Source organism: Bombina bombina, chromosome 1 (genome assembly GCF_027579735.1).
Source record: "Bombina bombina isolate aBomBom1 chromosome 1, aBomBom1.pri, whole genome shotgun sequence".
NCBI lineage: Eukaryota > Metazoa > Chordata > Amphibia > Anura > Bombinatoridae > Bombina > Bombina bombina.
The window spans coordinates 1,509,196,077-1,509,216,054 of record NC_069499.1 but is presented as its reverse complement, the minus strand read 5'-3'; the positions used below and the strand labels follow the sequence as shown (position 1 = coordinate 1,509,216,054).

The window sequence follows — 19,978 nt, the reverse complement described above, 5'->3', positions numbered from 1 at the left end:
CCGAAGGGAACGCTTGAGACTGAAGGTTTCGACAAGCTGAAACCAACTTCAGACGTCTCTTTTCTGTTAGAGACAAAGTCATGGACACTGAATCTATTTGAAAGCCCAAAAAGGTTACCTTTGTCTGAGGAATCAAAGAACTCTTTGGTAAATTGATCCTCCAACCATGTCTTTGAAGAAACGACACAAGTTGATTCGTATGAGATTCTGCAAAATGTAAAGACTGAGCAAGTACCAAGATATCGTCCAAATAAGGAAATACTGCAATACCCTGTTCTCTGATTACAGAGAGAAGGGCACCGAGAACCTTTGAAAAGATCCTTGGAGCTGTTGCTAGGCCAAACGGAAGGGCAACAAACTGGTAATGCTTGTCTAGAAAAGATAATCTCAGAAACTGATAGTGATCTGGATGAATTGGAATATGAAGATATCCATCCTGTAAATCTATTGTGGACATATAATGCCCTTGCTGAACAAAAGGCAGAATAGTCCTTATAGTCACCATTTGGAATGTTGGTATCCTTACATAACGATTCAATATTTTTAGATCCAGAACTGGTCTGAAGGAATTCTCCTTCTTTGGTACAATGAATAGATTTGAGTAAAACCCCAGACCCCGTTCCAGAACTGGAACTGGCACAATTACCCCAGCCAACTCTAGATCTGAAACACATTTCAGAAATGCCTGAGCCTTCCCTGGGTTTACTGTAATGCGAGAGAGAGAAAATCTTCTCACAGGTGGTCTTACCTTGAAACTTATTCTGTACCCTTGTGAAACAATGTTCTGAATCCAATGATTTTTAATCGAATTGATCCAAATATCTTTGAAAAATCGTAACCTGCCCCCTACCAGCTGAGCTGGAATGAGGGCCGCACCTTCATGCGGATTTGGGAGCTGGTTTTGATTTTCTAAAAGGCTTGGATTTATTCCAGACTGGAGAAGGTTTCCAAACGGAAACCGTTCCTTTAGGGGAAGGGTTAGGCTTCTGTTCCTTATTCTGACGAAAGGAACGAAAACGATTAGCAGCCCTAAATTTACCTTTAGATTTTTTGTCCTGAGGCAAAAAAGTTCCTTTCCCCCCAGTAACAGTTGAAATAATAGAATCCAACTGTGAACCAAATAATGTATTACCTTGGAAAGAAAGAGAAAGCAAAGTTGACTTAGAAGTCATGATGGCGGTCACTTAAAAATTCATCTGAAATATGAGAAGTTTTAAAAGACCTTTTACGTTTACTGGAAGGAGGAATAACAGACAGAGCCTTCCTAATAGATTTAGAAACAAATTCTTTTACATTAACAGGGACATCCTGAACATTAGATGTTGAAGGAACAACAACAGGTAATGGATTATTACTAATGGAAACACAATCTGCATTAGAAAGTTTATCATGACAGTTATCACAAACTACAGCCGGAGGAACAGATACCAAAAGTTTACAACAAATGCACTTAACTTTGGTAGAACCAGCATCAGGCAGCGTCTTTCCAGAAGAAGATTCTGATCCAGGGTCAGGTAGAGACATCTTGCAATATGTAATAGAAAAAACAACATATAAAGCAAAATTATCAAATTCCTTAAATGACAGTTTCAGGAATGGGAAAAAATGCCAAATGAACAAGCCTCTAGCAACCAGAAGCAATGAAAAATGAGACTGAAATAATGTGAAAAAAAGGTGGAGACAAGAATGACGCCCACATTTTTCGGCGCCAAAAATAACGCCCACATTATTGGCGCCAAGTACAACGCCCATATTTTTTGGCGCCAAGTATGACGCCACATCCTCTGACATCGAAACCGACACCCACATTTTTTGGCGCAAAAAAATGTCTGAATACACAAGTGTCAAAAAAATGACGTAACTACAAACAACTTCCGGCGTCAACTACAACGCCGGAAATGACAAAATTTTGCACCAAAAAAGTTTGAGCCAAAAATGACGCAATAAAATTAAGCATTTTCTGCCCCCGCGAGTCTAACAGCCCGCAGGAAAAATAGTCAATTTGAAAATTTTCAAGGTAAGAAAAAAATATTTATTCATATGCATTATCCCAAATAATGAAACTGACAGTCTGAATGAAGGAATACTTATTATCCTGAATCATGGCAAATATAAGTTTAAAGACATATATTTAGAACTTTACATATAAAGTGCCCAACCACAGCTTAGAGTGTCACAAAAAAATAAGACTTACTTACCCTAAGACACTCATCTACATATAGTAGATAGCCAAACCAGTACTGAAACGAGAATCAGTAGAGGTAATGGTATATAAGAGTATATCGTCGATCTGAAAAGGGAGGTAGGAGAAGAAATACCTACGACCGATAACAGAGAACCTATGAAATAGATCCCCTAGAGGAAGACCATTGTATTCAAATAGGCAATACTCTCTTCACATCCCTCTGACATTCACTGCACTCCGAGAGGAAAACCGGGCTCCAGCCTGCTGCGAAGCGCATATCAACGTAGAATCTAGCACAAACTTACTTCACCACCTCCATGGGAGGCAAAGTTTGTAAAACTGAATTGTGGGTGTGGTGAGGGGTGTATTTATAGGCATTTTGAGGTTTGGGAAACTTTGCCCCTCCTGGTAGGAATGTATATCCCATACGTCACTAGCTCATGGACTCTTGCTAATTACATGAAAGAAATAGGCTACAGTCGTGATATTGTCCGACTGAAATCTGATGAACCTGACCGCAGCTAGTTGAGGCCAAGCCTGAAGAGCATTGAATATCGCTCTCAGTTCCAGAATGTTTATCGGAAGGAGGGCTTCCTCCTGAGTCCATGAACCCTGAGCCTTCAGGGAGTTCCAGACCGCGCCCCAGTCCAGAAGGCTGGCATCTGTCATCACTATAGTCCACTCTGGCCTGCGGAAACTCATTCCCCTGGACAGATGGACCCGAGATAACCACCAGAGAAGAGAATCCCTGGTCTCTTGATCCAGATTTAGCAGAGGGGACAAATCTGTGTAGTCCCCATTCCACTGATTGAGCATGCAAAGTTGCAGTGGTCTGAGATGTAGGCGGGCAAACGGAACTATGTCCATTGCCGCTACCATTAGGCCGATTACTTCCATACACTGAGCCACTGACGGCCGAGAAGTGGAATGAAGAGCACGGCAGGAAGTTAGAAGCTTTGATAATCTGACCTCTGTCAGAAAATGTTTCATTTCTACTGAATCTATCAGTGTTCCTAGAAAGGAAACTCCTGTGAGAGGGGAGAGAGAACTCTTTTCTTCGTTCACCTTCCACCCGTGAGACCTCAGAAAGGCCAGAACAATGTCCGTATGGGACTTGGCGATTTGAAAAGTCGACGCCTGTATCAGAATGTCGTCTAGGTAAGGAGCCACTGCTATGCCCCATGGTCTTAGAACCGCCAGTAGGGACCCTAGAACCTTCGTAAAGATTCTTGGTGCCGTGGCTAACCCGAAGGGAAGAGCCACAAACTGGTAATGCCTGTCTAAGAAGGCGAACCTGAGGAACTGATAATGATCTTTGTGAATCGGAATGTGGAGATAAGCATCCTTTAAGTCCACGGTAGTCATATATTGACCCTCCTGGATCATAGAGAGGATGGTTAGGATAGTCTCCATCTTGAAGGATGGGACCCTGAGAAATTCGTTTAGGATCTTGAGATCCAAGATTGGTCTGAAAGTTCCCTCTTTTTTGGGAACTATAAACAGATTTGAATAGAAGCCCTGCCCTTGTTCCTCCCTTGGAACTGGGTGGATCACTCCCATAACCAGTAGGTCTTGAACACAACGTAAGAATGCCTCTCTTTTTATCTGGTTTACAGATAATTGTGAGAGATGAAATCTCCCCTTGGGAGATGAAGCTTTGAAGTCCAGAAGATATCCCTGGGAAACAATCTCTAATGCCCAGGGATCCTGGACGTCTCTTGCCCAAGCCTGGGCGAAGAGGGAAAGTCTGCCCCCTACTAGATCTGGTCCCGGATCGGGGGCTACTCCTTCATGCTGTCTTAGAGGCAGCCGCAGGTTTCTTGGCCTGCTTCCCCTTGTTCCAAGCCTAGTTAGGTCTCCAGACTGGTTTGGACTGGGCGAAATTTCCCTCTTGTTTTGCATTAGAGGAAACTGAAGCTGCGCCACTCTTGAAGTTTCGAAAGGAACGAAAATTATTCTGTTTGGTCCTTAACTTATTGGACCTATCCTGAGGAAGGGCGTGACCTTTTCCTCCAGTAATATCAGAAATGATCTCCTTCAGACCAGGCCCGAATAGGGTCTGTCCCTTGAAGGGGATGTTAAGAAGCTTAGACTTTGAAGTAACGTCTGCTGACCAGGACTTAAGCCATAGCGCCCTACGCGCCAAAATGGCAATGGCTAAATGAAAAATGGCATCAGAAATAAAGGAGTTAGCTAACTTAAGAGCTTTAATCCTGTCTAGAATATCGTCTAGCGGGGTCTCCACCTGTAGAGCCTCCTCAAGAGACTCAAACCAAAAAGCCGCTGCAGCAGTAACTGGGGCAATGCATGCAAGAGGCTGGAGAATAAAACCTTGATGTATAAAAAATTTCTTAAGGAGACCCTCCAATTTTTTATCCATAGGATCTAGGAAAGCACAACTGTCCTCGACGGGGATAGTTGTACGCTTAGCTAGAGTAGAGACTGCTCCCTCCACCTTAGGAACCGTCTGCCACGAGTCCCGTATGGCGGCATCTATGGGAAACATCTTTTTGAAAGCAGGAGGGGGAGAGAATGGCACACCTGGTCTATCTTATTCCTTAGTAATAATTTCTGAAAACCTCTTAGGGACTGGAAAAACATCAGTGTAAACAGGCACTGCAAAGTATTTGTCCATTTTACACAATTCCTCTGGAACCACAATGGGGTCACAGTCATCCAGAGTTGCTAAAACCTCCCTAAGCAATAAGCGGAGGTGTTCAAGCTTAAATTTAAACGCTGTCATTTCAGAATCAGCCTGAAGTAACGCCTTCCCTGAGTCTGAAATGTTACCCACAGATAGAAGCTCACCTGCCTCGGCTTCTGAGCATTGTGAGGGTATATCGGACACAGGCATTAAAGCGTCAGAAAGCTCTGTATTAGTTCTAGCCCCAGAGCTGTCTCGCTTTCCTTGTAACCCTGACAGTTTGGAGAATACCTCTGAGAGGGTAGCATTCATAACTGCCGCCATGTCCTGTATTAGACGCGCTAGATGTACTTGGCGTCACTTGAGCGGGAGTTATAGGTTCTGACACATGGGGAGAGCTAGATAGCATAATCTCCCTCTTTTCAGTCAGAGAATCCCCTGGAGATAAATCTTTAAGCGCCATAATATGGTCTTTATAGTTTATAGAAATATCAGTACGTTTGGTACACATTCTAAGAGGTGGTTCCACCATGGCTTCCAAACATATTGAACAAGGAGTTTCCTCTATGTCAGACATGTTTAACAGACTAGTAATGAGACAAGCAAGCTTGGAAAACACTTTAATAAAGGTTAAACAGCAATTAAACAAAAACGTTACTGTGCCTTTAAGAGAAAAAACTAGCACAAACTGCAAAACAGTGTAAAAATACAGTAAAGTCTTTGAAATTTTTACAGTGTGTGTAAGGGACGAAAGCAACATTGCACCCACTTGCAAAAGGATGATTAACCCCTTAGGCTCCAAACCGGATTGAAAAACGTTAAAAAACGTTAAAAGTCAATTGAGCACCATGCCACAGCTCTGCTGAGGCTCCTATCTGCCCTCAAAAACGATTTTGTGTAGAAATAACCCCTTTGAAATGGTCCTCAGATGCCAGAGGACTCTTCTAGGGCAGCTGGATGTCTCAGTCTGAATTAAAACTGCGCAGTTAGAGCACTAAAATAGGCCCCTCCCACCATGTACTGGATGCCAGAGGGGCCTTAAGAAAATACTCCTAGGAGTATCTGACTAGCCATGTCTAAACTAGGCCCCAAATAAAGACTTATCTCCCTCAGAGAAAAAACGTCCTATTTATGAAATCATGTAAACGTTTTGTCACTAAGTAATATGATTATTAAAATGAGTATTACCCTGTTTTGTAAGCATGATCCCAGTCGCTGTTAAATCACTGCATCAGGCTTACCTCAAATACACAAGGCTCTGTCAGCATTTTCTAGAACTTATTCATCTCTCTAGAAATAAAAATACTGAACATACCTCAAAGCAGGTAATCTGCAGACCGTTCCCCCAACTGAAGTTTTCCCATATTCTTCAGTTATGTGTGAAAACAGCAATGGACCTTAGTTACAAACCGCTAAGATCATCAAACCTCCAGGCAGAATTCTTCTTCTAATTTCTGACTGAGAGTAAAACAGTACAACGCCGGTACCGTTTAAAAATAACAAACTCTTGATTGAAGGTAAAACTACACTAAGTCACCACATATATCTTGATACTTCCTATCTTGTCGAGAGCTGCAAGAGAATGACTGGGGGTGGCAGTTAGGGGAGGAGCTATATAGACAGTTCTGATGTGGGTGTCCTCTTGCAACGTCCTGTTGGGAAGGAGAATATCCCACAAGTAATGGATGAACCCGTGGACTTACAAGAGAAAAAAATATAATTTTCTTTCATGATTCAGATGGAGCAAGCGATTTTAAACAACTTTCCAATTTACTTCTGTTATCAAAGTTGTTTTGTTTGCTTGGTATCCTTTGTTGAAAACAGGAAGGTATGCTTAGAAGCGTACAAGTGTCTCCAGCACTATATGGCAGCATTTTTGTAAGAATGTTATACAATAGCAAGAGCACTAGATGGCAGTACTTTTTCAAGCCATGTAGTGCTCCAGGCATGTGAACACTTACCTATCTAGATATCTCTTCAACATGAGAACAAAGTAAATTTGATGACAGAAGTAAATAGGAAACTTTTTTTTTTAAATGATATGCTCTCTCTGAATCATGAATTAAAAAATTGGGGTTTCATGTCCCTTTAACACCAAATAAAATATTTAGGGTACAGAAGTAATTGCATTTGTAATAGACTGGGGACACACCGCATACATTCAGAGTGGTAATTATTAAAAATAAATACTAAAAATAACTGATGATGTGTTTAGCACAGGCAGGAACTATTTATTGATGCATATACCTAATTAAAATAATAGTTTTATTTACCTGAATATATTGCACCCTCTGCTTTAGTCACACTTGACAAGCAAGGAAGAAAACATATTTTGTGGCTACAAACAGGGGTGCTGTGATATTGACTGGCAGCTAAAACAATGTGACAAGTTTACTAATGAACTCATGTTTATATGCCTTATTTTATAAAAGTAACACATCTCAGCAGTGCATTCACATTAAATGAGGGAGAAGGATCAGCAGATACACCCTTTTCTTTGAATTGATGCTTCAGGAAAGATTAATAACACATTTAAACCAGTCTATAATGTATATATGTATGTACATATATTAATAATGTTCATTTCTCAGCCACATGTGATTGTGTGCACATACATATAGCAATACTTTAAAATGTATCCTATCATATAACACATGCTTAAAATGTAATTAGATTATATTCCTTCACTCAATATAATTAAAGCATTCATTTACAAAATGAAGCCCAGGTAACAGGCTGGCTTTCAAAAGTAGGATAAAGCAAAAGGGAGCAAATTTTATAGCAATAAATTGGAAAGTTGTTTAAAATTGCATGCTCTATCTGAAATCATAAAAGCTTAATTTTGACTAGACTGTCCCTTTAATTGCTGATATATACAATGTACATAAAAATGGCTTTATGTTCCTATAAAGCTTATGAGTAGATGTTTAGACAGATTATCAGGCCAGAAGGGCTGATCTTGTTGGTGAATTGGCTTCTATGAGTGAAGAACATAAGATATTTTGTGTTTAACAAGGCAAGTATGAAATGGCACTTTAGTACAGATACACTAAATCTGCTTGCAAAATGTATGACTATTACAATACATGTTAGCGTATGGTACAAAATCACAACAATCCTTACTTTGTGAATAGCTGCTCCAAAGGAATGTGCAGTGTGTCTAGGTACCCCGGCCAGACAGAGATCCCATTTTCACGTAGTTCTTTGGAAAGCCCTTGGCCAACCTAAAATGGCACAATTTGTTTAAAATACACTGAATCTGATAGATAAATAAAAACTCCCCTTTGTTGATAGTTATTAGTATGTGGTTGTAATATCATGACCCACATCTTGACTATTCTAAGACCTTGTCTTCAATGACATCCTGCTGGGACAAGTGAGTAGTGACATTGGGTAGTTACAGATGTTACAATCATGTTAAAAGTCACAGGTTCTCATGTCATACCTGGTTAATGATGCCAAGTATGTTTTACTTTCCATTCCTATTCCATGGCTGCACTGTGATCCCCAGACAGACAGGAAGTGGAGTAGATGTTCTAAACTCTTTCCCACTCTTTCCAACTTCTATGTTAATTTATGTAGGGCTTTTTTTTTTGGTGAATAGGCTACATAGATTAACATAGGAAATGTGGGGAGTGGATACACTGAATGTTTGTTACTGAATTTAGCCTAGTTTGGGTTTAGAATATAGGGCTAGATTATCAGTGGAGCGCAAAATTGTGATCCACTCAGTAATACCCGCACACGTTAGGTCGTGTTTGCATTGCCTGGAATCTTTGCGCTCACAAGAGCTCACTTCCATAGGCTCCAATGGGAGCCTTGTTCCAATGCCATAAGACACGACAAAGAACCTAGCTCAGCGCAAGAGGTAAGTTGCGCAGCGTTGAGCAGGAAATTTAAATTATATATGAATATGTACATATATATTTATGTGTTCATATGTGTATACGCAAAAAAGAGAGTACTTCACCAGTAACTTGTATAAGTAAAACTTGACTTTTAATTCAAATATACATTAAAAATAGACAGGAATAATATCCCCAAACAGCAACAGACTGACGCGTTTCGGCTAAAAAGCCGTAGTCATAGTCCCTAAAATTTGGTTTCAATCCCAACCTTAAGAACCCCTCACTGGGTTCTGGTTGGTAGATACATTAATTCAAATTTAAAGGGACATAATACTCATATGCTAAATCACTTGAAACTGATGCAGTATAACTGTAAAAAGCTGACAGGAAAATATCACCTGAGCATCTCTATGTAAAAAAGGAAGATATTTTACCTCACAATCTCCTCAGCTCAGCAGAGTAAGTTCTGTGTAAAAAGTTATACTCAGCTGCTCCCAGCTGCAGGTAAAAAAATTAAAAAAAATTAAGAAATGAACAGCAGCCAATCAGCATCAGCAGTGCTGAGGTCATGAACTCTTACTGTGATCTCATGAGATTTGACTTAACTCTCATGAGATTTCATAGTAAGCTTCCTTTACCTGATTGGTGAAATAATATGAGAGTGCACGATGCTAGTGCCTTCAGATGTCCCAGGACAAACACACTAAAATGCTGCTTAGAAATCCTTTACAATGGGAGGTGGCTACTGAGGAACTTTAGAGGTAAAATATCTTTCTTTTTTACATAGAGATGTTCAGGTGATATTTTCTAATCAGCTTTTTACAGCTATGCTGCATCACTTTCAAGTGTTTAAACATTTGGGTATTATGGCCCTTTAAATGTACAGGGGTATATACTCATCATTGTGTGATTAACATGAATTAAGCTTCACGACAGATATGGTATGGCATAATAATTGACATTGTATTATTCCATAAATAGTAACAAATTACAAAGAATGCAAAAACATAAATGCCAATAATCTTAAGTGTGAAAGCCCCCTACATTATTGATAAGCGGAACTGGATGGAATTACTGCGTAAGCATATTATATTTATTTGAAAACACATGCCTACTATAGTTATCCAGGCTAAACAATTCATGGCTGTTCGCTAAGAAAAAAAGAATGTGTCAAATCAGGTATAAAAGCACCCATATTTAAGTTAAATCCTGATCAATATGAATCAGGTTACTTATGCATATAAGGATATGCCCACAATCATCCTTTGATTTAGCGAAAAGCCCTATAGTCGGTCAATTAGTCAGAGGCTAATAGATCTGGGCTCTTCATTCAATGAGTAAATGTGTCTATTCTGGATACAAAAATATATCTATGCACACGCATCCACACAAACCACAGCTCAAAGCGTGATCCATATGTGTGTGTGGCAGAGTGTCAATGCATAGATATATGTACCTATATTCATAAAGGGAAAGGTCAAACACAATACGTGAATAAAAATGGGTAAGGGAATAACCATGGGAGAACAATAATCTAAACCTAGGAAACAATGTGTTGCTAGGCACAGATATGAATGGGAGGGGGGAGCTAAAATGGCTGACCTGGATTAAAATGTTAGGTAAACATCCACAGAGAGGGAAGGCGAACAGACACCTAGCGCCAATAGTTGATGAAATCATATTCAGAGTTCAGACCTAAAGGTCTCCTGGTCTGAAGTCTAAATATCCAGTACATTTCCTGTCTAGATAAAATTTGGTATCTATCACCTCCCCTCCTCTGTCTGCACCTTCTCAATAACCAACCATCTGAGCGAACTACAGTACTTTCCATGTCTTTTTACAAATTGATCCACCAGGGGTGTGCTGATTTTGCCCACATTGATCGTGGACAAATGTTCACGAATCCTTGAGCGCACCTCCCTGGTAGTTAATCCTACGTATTGTAGGTTACAAACTGAGCACCAAAGCAGGTATATACAGTAGTGGTGTCTAAATGTAACCATCCAAACAGCAAACGCTACCCAAGTGCTGAACCAAAAATGGGCCAGCATTTTTTTTTATTAACCAGAGGTTTGCGGGAGCATTAACCAGCCACTTGTAATGGCTGGTTATTTAACGTGTGCTTGTAAAAACATAATTTATGTAAGAATTTACCTGATAAATTCATTTCTTTCATATTGGCAAGAGTCCATGAGCTAGTGACGTTTGGGATATACATTCCTACCAGGAGGGGCAAGGTTTCCCAAACCTCAAAATGCCTATAAATACACTGTGTGCAGAATTATTAGGCAAATTAGTATTTTGACCACATCATCCTCTTTATGCATGTTGTCTTACTCCAAGCTGTATAGGCTCGAAAGCCTACTACCAATTAAGCATATTAGGTGATGTGCATCTCTATAATGAGAAGGGGTGTGGTCTAATGACATCAACACCCTATATCAGGTGTGCACAATTATTAGGCAACTTCCTTTCCTTTGGCAAAATGGGTCAAAAGAAGGACTTGACAGGCTCAGAAAAGTCAAAAATAGTGAGATATCTTGCAGAGGGATGCAGCACTCTTAAAATTGCAAAGCTTCTGAAGCGTGATCATCGAACAATCAAGCGTTTCATTCAAAATAGTCAACAGGGTCGCAAGAAGCGTGTGGAAAAACCAAGGCGCAAAATAACTGCCCATGAACTGAGAAAAGTCAAGCGTGCAGCTGCCAAGATGCCACTTGCCACCAGTTTGGCCATATTTCAGAGGTGCAACATCACTGGAGTGCCCAAAAGCACAAGGTGTGCAATACTCAGAGACATGGCCAAGGTAAGAAAGGCTGAAAGACAACCACCACTGAACAAGACACACAAGCTGAAATGTCAAGACTGGGCCAAGAAATATCTCAAGACTGATTTTTCTAAGGTTTTATGGACTGATGAAATGAGAGTGAGTCTTGATGGGCCAGATGGATGGGCCCGTGGCTGGATTGGTAAAGGGCAGAGAGCTCCAGTCCGACTCAGACGCCAGCAAGGTGGAGGTGGAGTACTGGTTTGGGCTGGTATCATCAAAGATGAGCTTGTGGGGCCTTTTCGGGTTGAGGATGGAGTCAAGCTCAACTCCCAGTCCTACTGCCAGTTTCTGGAAGACACCTTCTTCAAGCAGTGGTACAGGAAGAAGTCTGCATCCTTCAAGAAAAACATGATTTTCATGCAGGACAATGCTCCATCACACGCGTCCAAGTACTCCACAGCGTGGCTGGCAAGAAAGGGTATAAAAGAAGAAAATCTAATGGCATGGCCTCCTTGTTCACCTGATCTGAACCCCATTGAGAACCTGTAGTCCATCATCAAATGTGAGATTTACAAGGAGGGAAAACAGTACACCTCTCTGAACAGTGTCTGGGAGGCTGTGGTTGCTGCTGCACGCAATGTTGATGGTGAACAGATCAAAACACTGACAGAATCCATGGATGGCAGGCTTTTGAGTGTCCTTGCAAAGAAAGGTGGCTATATTGGTCACTGATTTGTTTTTGTTTTGTTTTTGAATGTCAGAAATGTATATTTGTGAATGTTGAAATGTTATATTGGTTTCACTGGTAAAAATAAATAATTGAAATGGGTATATATTTGTTTTTTGTTAAGTTGCCTAATAATTATGCACAGTAATAATCACCTGCACACACAGTTATCCCCCTAAAATAGCTATAACTAAAAACAAACTAAAAACTACTTCCAAAACTATTCAGCTTTGATATTAATGAGTTTTTTGGGTTCATTGAGAACATGGTTGTTGTTCAATAATAAAATGAATCCTCAAAAATACAACTTGCCTAATAATTCTGCACTCCCTGTACACCCCCCACCACACCCACAATTCAGTTTGACAAATAGACAAGAAGTGGGGTGATAAGAAAGGAGCGAAAGCATCAACAAGGAATTGCAATAAATGTGCTTTATACAAAAAATCATAACCACCATAAAAAGGGTGGGCCTCATGGACTCTTGCCAATATGAAAGAAATGAATTTATTAGGTAAATTCTTACATTAATTATGTTTTCTTTCATGTAATTGGCAAGAGTCCATGAGCTAGTGACGTATGGGATAGCAAATACCCAAGATGTGGAACTCCACGCAAGAGTCACTAGAGAGGGAGGGATAAAAATAAAGACAGCCAATTCCGCTGAAAAAATGAATCCACAACCCAAATGAAAAAAGTTTTAATCTTTATAATGAAAAAAACTGAAATTATAAGCAGAAGAATCAAACTGAAACAGCTGCCTGAAGTACTTTTCTACCAAAAACTGCTTCTGAAGAAGAGAAAACATCAACATGGTATAATTTAGTAAAAGTATGCAAAGAAGACCAAGTTGCTGCTTTGCAAATCTGATCAACAGAAGTTTCATTCTTAAAAGCCCAGGAAGTAGAAACTGACCTAGTAGAATTAGCCGTAATCCTCTGAGGCGGGAATTTACCCGACTCCAAATAAGCATGATGAATCAAAAGCTTTAACCAAGATGCCAAAGAAATGGCAGAAGCCTTCTGACCTTTCCTAGAACCAGAAAAGATAACAAATAGACTGAAAGTCTTTCTGAAATCTTTAGTAGCTTCAACATAATATTTCAAAGCTCTTACCACATCCAAAGAATGTAAAGATCTCTCCAGAGAATTCTTAGGATTTGGACACAACGAAGGGACAATACATTCTCTACTAATGTTGGAATTCACAACTTTAGGTAAAAATTTAAATGAAGTCCGCAAAACCGCCTTATCCTGATGAAAAATCAGAAAAGGAGCCTCACAAGAAAGAGCAGATAATTCAGAAAATCTTCTAGCAGAAGAGATGGCCAAAAGGAACAATACTTTCCAAGAAAGTAACAATGTCCAGAGAATGCACAGGCTCAAACGGAGGAGCCTGTAAAGCCCTCAAAACCAAATTAAGACTCCAAGGAGGAGAGATTGACTTAATGACAGGCTTGATACGAACCAAAGCCTGTACAAAACAATGAATATCAGGAAGATTAGCAATTTTTCTGCGGAACAGAACAGAAAGAGCAGAGATTTGTCCTTTCAAGGAACTTGCAGACAAAACCTTATCCAAACCATCCTGAAGAAACTGTAAAATTCTAGGAATTCTAAAAGAATGCCAAGAGTATTTATGAGAAGAACACCATGAAATGTAAGTCTTCCAAACTCGGTAATAAATCTTTCTAGACACAGATTTGCAATCCTGCAACATAGTATTAATCACTGAGTCAGAAAAACCTCTATGACTAAGCGTTCAATCTCCATACCTTCAAATTTAATGATTTGAGCTCCTGATGGAAAAATGGGCCTTGAGATAGAAGGTCTGGCCTTAACGGAAGTGGCCAAGGTTGGCAACTGGACATCCGAACAAGATCCCTATACCAAAACCTGTGTGGCCATGCTGGAGCCACCAGCAGTACAAATGAACACTCCATTATGATTTTGGAAATCACTCTTGGAAGAAGAACTAGAGGCGGAAAGATATAAGCAGGTTGATAATTCCAAGGAAGTGTCAACGCATCCACTGCTTCCGCCTGAGGATCCCTGAACCTGGAAAGATACCTGGGAAGTTTCCTGTTTAGATGAGAAGCCATCAGATCTATTTCTGGAAGCCCCCACATCTGAAAAAATACATCTGGGTGAAGAGACCACTCCCCTGGATGTAAAGTCTGGCGACTGAGATAATCCGCTTCCCAATTGTCTATACCTGGGATATGGACCGCAGAAATTAGACAGGAGCTGGATTCCGCCCATGCAAGCATCCGAGATACTTCTTTCATAGCTTGAGGACTGTGAGTCCCACCTTGATGATTGACATATGCCACAGTTGTGACATTGTCTGTCTGAAAACAAATAAACGGTTCTCTCTTCAGAAGAGGCCAAAACTGAAGAGCTCTGAGAATCGCACAGAGTTCCAAAATATTGATTGGTAATCTCGCCTCGAGATTTCAAAACCCCTTGCGCTGTCAGAGATCCGCAGACAGCTCCCAAACCTGAAAGACTCGCATCTGTTGTGATCACAGTACAGGTTGGACGAACAAAAGAGGCCCCTTGAAGTAACTGATAGTGATCTAACCACCAAGTCAGAGATAGTCGAATATTGGGATTTAAGGATATTAATTGTGATATCTTTGTATAATCCCTGCACCATTGGCGCAGCATACAAAGCTGAAGAGGTCTCATGTGAAAACGAGCAAAGGGGATAGCGTCCGATGCTACAGTCATGAGACCCAAAACCTCCATGCACATAGCTACTGAAGGGAATGATTGAAACTGAAGGTTCCAACAAGCTGAAACCAGTTTCAGACGTCTTTTGTCTGTTAGAGACAAAGTCATGGATACTGAATCTATTTGAACCTATGAAATAGATCCCCGTTAGGATGACCATTGCATTCAATAGGTAATACTCCCTTCACATCCCTCTGTCATTCAGGCAAAGTTTGTAAAACTGTATTGTGGGTGTGGTGGGGGGTGTATTTATAGGCATTTTGAGGTTTGGGAAACTTTGCCCCTCCTGGTAGGAATGTATATCCCATACGTCACTAGCTCATGGACTCTTGCCAATTACATGAAAGGGGAAATTTGCACCTTTACGGGCGCATGTTAAAATAGCGTTCCACTTGTAATCTAGCCCCATAATGTTTATGTAATGCATACTCTTCTTTATAGTAGTCTATTACCTGCAGTTATATAACATTGGTGTATACTGTCCCTTTAAAAGTGACAGTCACACCTAAATAATGCTGCAGCTCCATAGTCCCAGCATAACACATCCCCTATGCCAGTCTTAGAAAATACAGAGAAGCTGAATGATGCATACCAACCGTGCACTCAATTGAATGCCAGATAAGTGCAGGGAGTATATAGATTAACTAACCTGGATTTTTAGAAAAAACTTTTGCTTGTCTCCTTAGTTCAACACTGTTACTTACTAGTGATTCCTTTGTGTAAACACATTCAGTGTTTATTTTGCTAGGGATTTAATGTGATATATAAAACCTTTGGCTGCATAACTGTGTCTGGCAGACAAGGGCTTACCACAATGCAGAGTACAAATATCAATTGCCACTCTCCTGTAACTAAAACAAATAAGCAATCTGAGTAAGAGCTATACACAGTAAGTGCAATACTCAGCATGGAAACGTTGATCAATTAATGTGACACACAAGGGGTAGTTTACAAACCAATCGTAAATCCGTGGCAGGTCCTTTTCCAATAACCACAGCGACTTTTATGGGTGCCAGAATTGGATGCAACATTAAGACCTGGAAAACCAAAGGATGATCATAATATGTAAATGGACAGACTTCATTCTGCTTTTTCGCTTGGTGATGTATAAAAATAATTTTTAACTGTTTCATAATACGTTATTTTCTTTATACAATCTGTCTAAAGTGTAATAGGACCATAATAATCTAAAAAATGATATGCTTTAATATGTTAGGGAATGCAATTTTAAGAATATTGACCCTGCTAAGGACCAGCATTGCTCTTTGGGTCCCAAGCGGTACTTCTACTGTGTGTTTAACCCCTTTAAGGGGAGCCTTTTTCTCATGCTGTGAGACCAGGCCGAGAACCAAGCGCAGCCAAGGGGGTAAGTTGCACAGCAAAGGTTAAATATATATGTACCCAGGTGGCCTGCGGTTTACGACGGTTCAATTTGTGCCATTTCAGAATAACGCCCTTTTTTCAGTCATGTGACTGTCATGTGACTTATTGAAAAGCATTGAGAAGCAGTGCATTGATTAAAATAGCCAGTAGGTGGAGCTGTCCGCTTGTGTTGCAGCAAAGATATGCAAGCCAAGCAAGCTGAAATTAATTAGTGTAACCAGACATGAGCTATCGAGCAGCTTTCAAAGGAACAAGATCTAGCAGCCACTTCCCTTTTATCTATAAATCAGTCCAGACTGGAATGCATAGAATAGCTGCAGACCCGATATTATCTAAAATCCTAACAATGCAGAGAACTGTTTGCAGAAAAATGCAAGTAAAAAAATGTTTTTGTTCATTAAACTTAGTTTGATGAACCAATCTGTGTTGTGTGATTATTTTATTAGGTTTATAATGCTATTTAGCAAATGTTTTTGTACATTAAAGTGAAAGTAAACCCTAGCGTTGTACAAACGCTAGGATTTACTATTGAAACAAATAAAGGGCACTTTCATTCATGAAGTTTAAGATACTTCATGTAGAAAGCTCCTTTATTTGATTCAATCGTTTGCCGTTTTTAGCTGCTACAGCAGCCCACGGCTAAAAAAAATTTTGGCTAAGAGGTGACATTTTCACCTCTTAGCCAATAGCAGTGCGGTAAATCCGGCTTGGCGCCCATAGGACCCGGATTTACCGCACTACTATTGGCTAAGAGGTGAAAACGTCACCTCTTAGCCAAAAAATTTTTTATCCGTGCTCTGCTGTCGGAGCCAAGAGCGGCAAGTGATTGAATCAAATAAAGGAGCTTTCTACATGAAGTATCTTATACTTCATGAATGAAAGTGCCCTTTATTTGTTTCAATAGTAACCCTAGCGTTTGTACAACGCTAGGGTTTACTTTCACTTTAAACTTGGTTTGATGATATATTCTGTGTTGTGCGATTATTTTATTAGGTTTATAATGCTGTTTAGCATTTATAGTCTTCATTGCAAAGCTTTAAAAATAATGTATTAGGTGTTACTTATGACAATTTTGAGAGGGGCCTGGAACCTAACTCCCTCACTTCCCATTGACTTACATTATAAACTGGGACCTAACCCCGGCATAAACTGAGGGATATATAATATATATATATATATATATATATATATATATATATATATATATATATATATATATATATATAATTTATGTATGTGTTTATATGTGTAATATACCTATATATTTATGTGTTTATATGTGTAATATACCTATATATTTATGTTTTAATATGTGTATGTATATATATATATTTTTTTTTTTTACTGGGAACACACAGTCCCCATAGACCGCAATAAAAAGGCACTTTAGTGCAGTTTTCTTTTTTTCTAACACCCCACACCCGCTCACTTTAAGCCCTAAAAACAGCTTCATGCAGTTATTATTTTAAATACAAAAATGCTACTCTTTTCTTATTTTAATAAACAACACTTCACTTAATTTTGGGGGCAATTGGGGGTTATTTTTAAAATTAACCAGAGGGCTGATATCTGGTTAATTTTTGGAGCACTAATTGCTACTGCAAGCTCACGGTAGCAATAACCAGCCACTTGTAATGGCTGGTTATTTATCGTGCGCCCGTAACCGTGTAAATTTGTACGTTTAAAGGATGCGCAATAAATTAGTGATCCACTATTGATCTAGCCCCAAATGTGTAAAATGCATAATATGGAAGTGTAAAACATTGCAATATACATTATTTATTTTGCCTGCTTTTGCTGTAACATTCACCCATTCTCTGTCACTCCCTGGAAAGACTAGCAGTGAAGTTCTGTAACCTAAAGATAATGCTGCAAAATGCCCGAACCAAGTATGGTCAATCAGAATTAGCTGCAAATGACTTTGTGCACTGTTAAGAGCAATCACTGTATAATATGTAAATGGTTCAGGCAATTTTGCAGATTCTTAGGAAATTTGACTTCCAGCCTGTCTAGTTAGTGTGAGTGAGACGAGCATGAATTTTACAGCAAAATAAATGTATATTGCAGTGGTGTTTTCGTTTTATTAATAAACTTACGAGGAAATTCAACTGAAAATGTCCCCTTTTTTAATAAGTTCTTCCTGAAACATATTTCCATTCTGCTGAAACACTGAACAGCCTTAAAATTTTAATTGAATTTGTAAATAAATTATTATAGGGATATGAAACCAAAACATTTTCTTTCATGATTTAGATAGAGAATACAATTTTAATTTATTTTTTCTAATTGACATATTATTACATGTCTTTGTTCTCTTTATTCTTTACTGAAGAGTTATCTAGATAGGTAGCATGCAAGTGTCCGGAGAGCTACATGAAAAGAAATAGTGCTTTTGCTAATGTATAACATTGTTGCAAAACTGTGGCCATATAGTGCTGCAGACATGTGCACAGTCCTGAGCTCACATTCTTGCTTTTTAACAAAGGATACAAAGAAAACAAAGAACATTTGATAATAGAATCAATTGGAAAATTGTATGTTCTATCTGAATCCTGAAAGAAGAAAATGGGGTTATGTCCCTTTAACACTTTCTACGCAAGGGGGTTTCACTGTAAGAAACAAAAAGTTCATATGGTAGCAGGTCCTTTTCACTCATATATTAAAAAAGGAAAATGAGTCACCAACCTCCCTCTGACAATCTTTGCTTCGAGGAGCTGGGCTCTCCATTAGATGTAGGGCATCAGAAAGATATGCCAGTATACCCAGATCCAAATCACCGCTCACCCATAAAATATGTGGCATGACCGTCTTCCGTCCATCACGTCCCTAAAGATTACACCCACACAAGAAGGGTTTATTGGTAAATGCAATTTAAACTGGATGCTTCACTGACAGGTTACTATAAACAAATATAAGCACAGACTGAAAAACCACTGGAAACTTACAATTTAGACTTATAATATCTATCAAAGACAATGAATTGGCTGATGTGCACTACATACTAATGCTCATTAAATCACAATGCAGCTCTGTTCTGGTCAATAATAGGTTAAGACTTAAGATATATGCTAATATCGGTGCTAAGGTCTAAGAGTAAAAATCTAAATTGAAAAAGAAAAGAGAACAAACCTTATAACAGCACTCTTTGTCCAATAAACCTTTTTTTACTTAATTATTATCGTTACATACACTATAACAATAATACTGTGCAAAGCTTACATGAAACCTTAGTTTCCATCATAATAATATGAATGTATAATACACATCACACCAGTAATACACCAAGTACCATTAAAGGAGAAGGAGAATTAACACAACGGGAAGATAAGCAGCAATAAATGAGAACAGACAGCTGGCAAGTATTCCTAGATGTTGTAATACTCATCACGTAATGTCCACAGTGTTAGATATAATCAGTTCCGTGAGCCGTGATCCCAATCTTGTGTAGCTCGCTGATGGTCTTGTATGACAAGCGATCAGATATAGACACAATCTTGGTTATGCGCTTAGGCTACTTGTGCCAGTGTGTGTGATCCTGGAAGGAGTGCACTTATCGCGTACACGTAAATGCAAACCATGGAGAAATCGGGTATATTTACACCGATGCCTGCTCCTTCTACACTTACACACTACCGTAGCTGTCCGGCACTCAAAGGACTGTATCATGAATTCAGCGTTCACTCTAT

At 39.3% G+C, this 19,978-nt stretch overlaps 1 protein-coding gene across 1 annotated transcript in view; it reads right to left on the bottom strand.

The window, feature by feature from the left end:
• POLG2 (DNA polymerase gamma 2, accessory subunit) overlaps positions 1-19,978 on the bottom strand; it is a 79,376-nt gene that overhangs the window by 31,002 nt on the left and 28,396 nt on the right. The window contains 3 exon segments of the mRNA XM_053708004.1: positions 7,953-8,053; positions 15,866-15,946; positions 18,978-19,118. Of these exon segments, the coding sequence (XP_053563979.1) occupies positions 7,953-8,053; positions 15,866-15,946; positions 18,978-19,118 (323 nt within the window).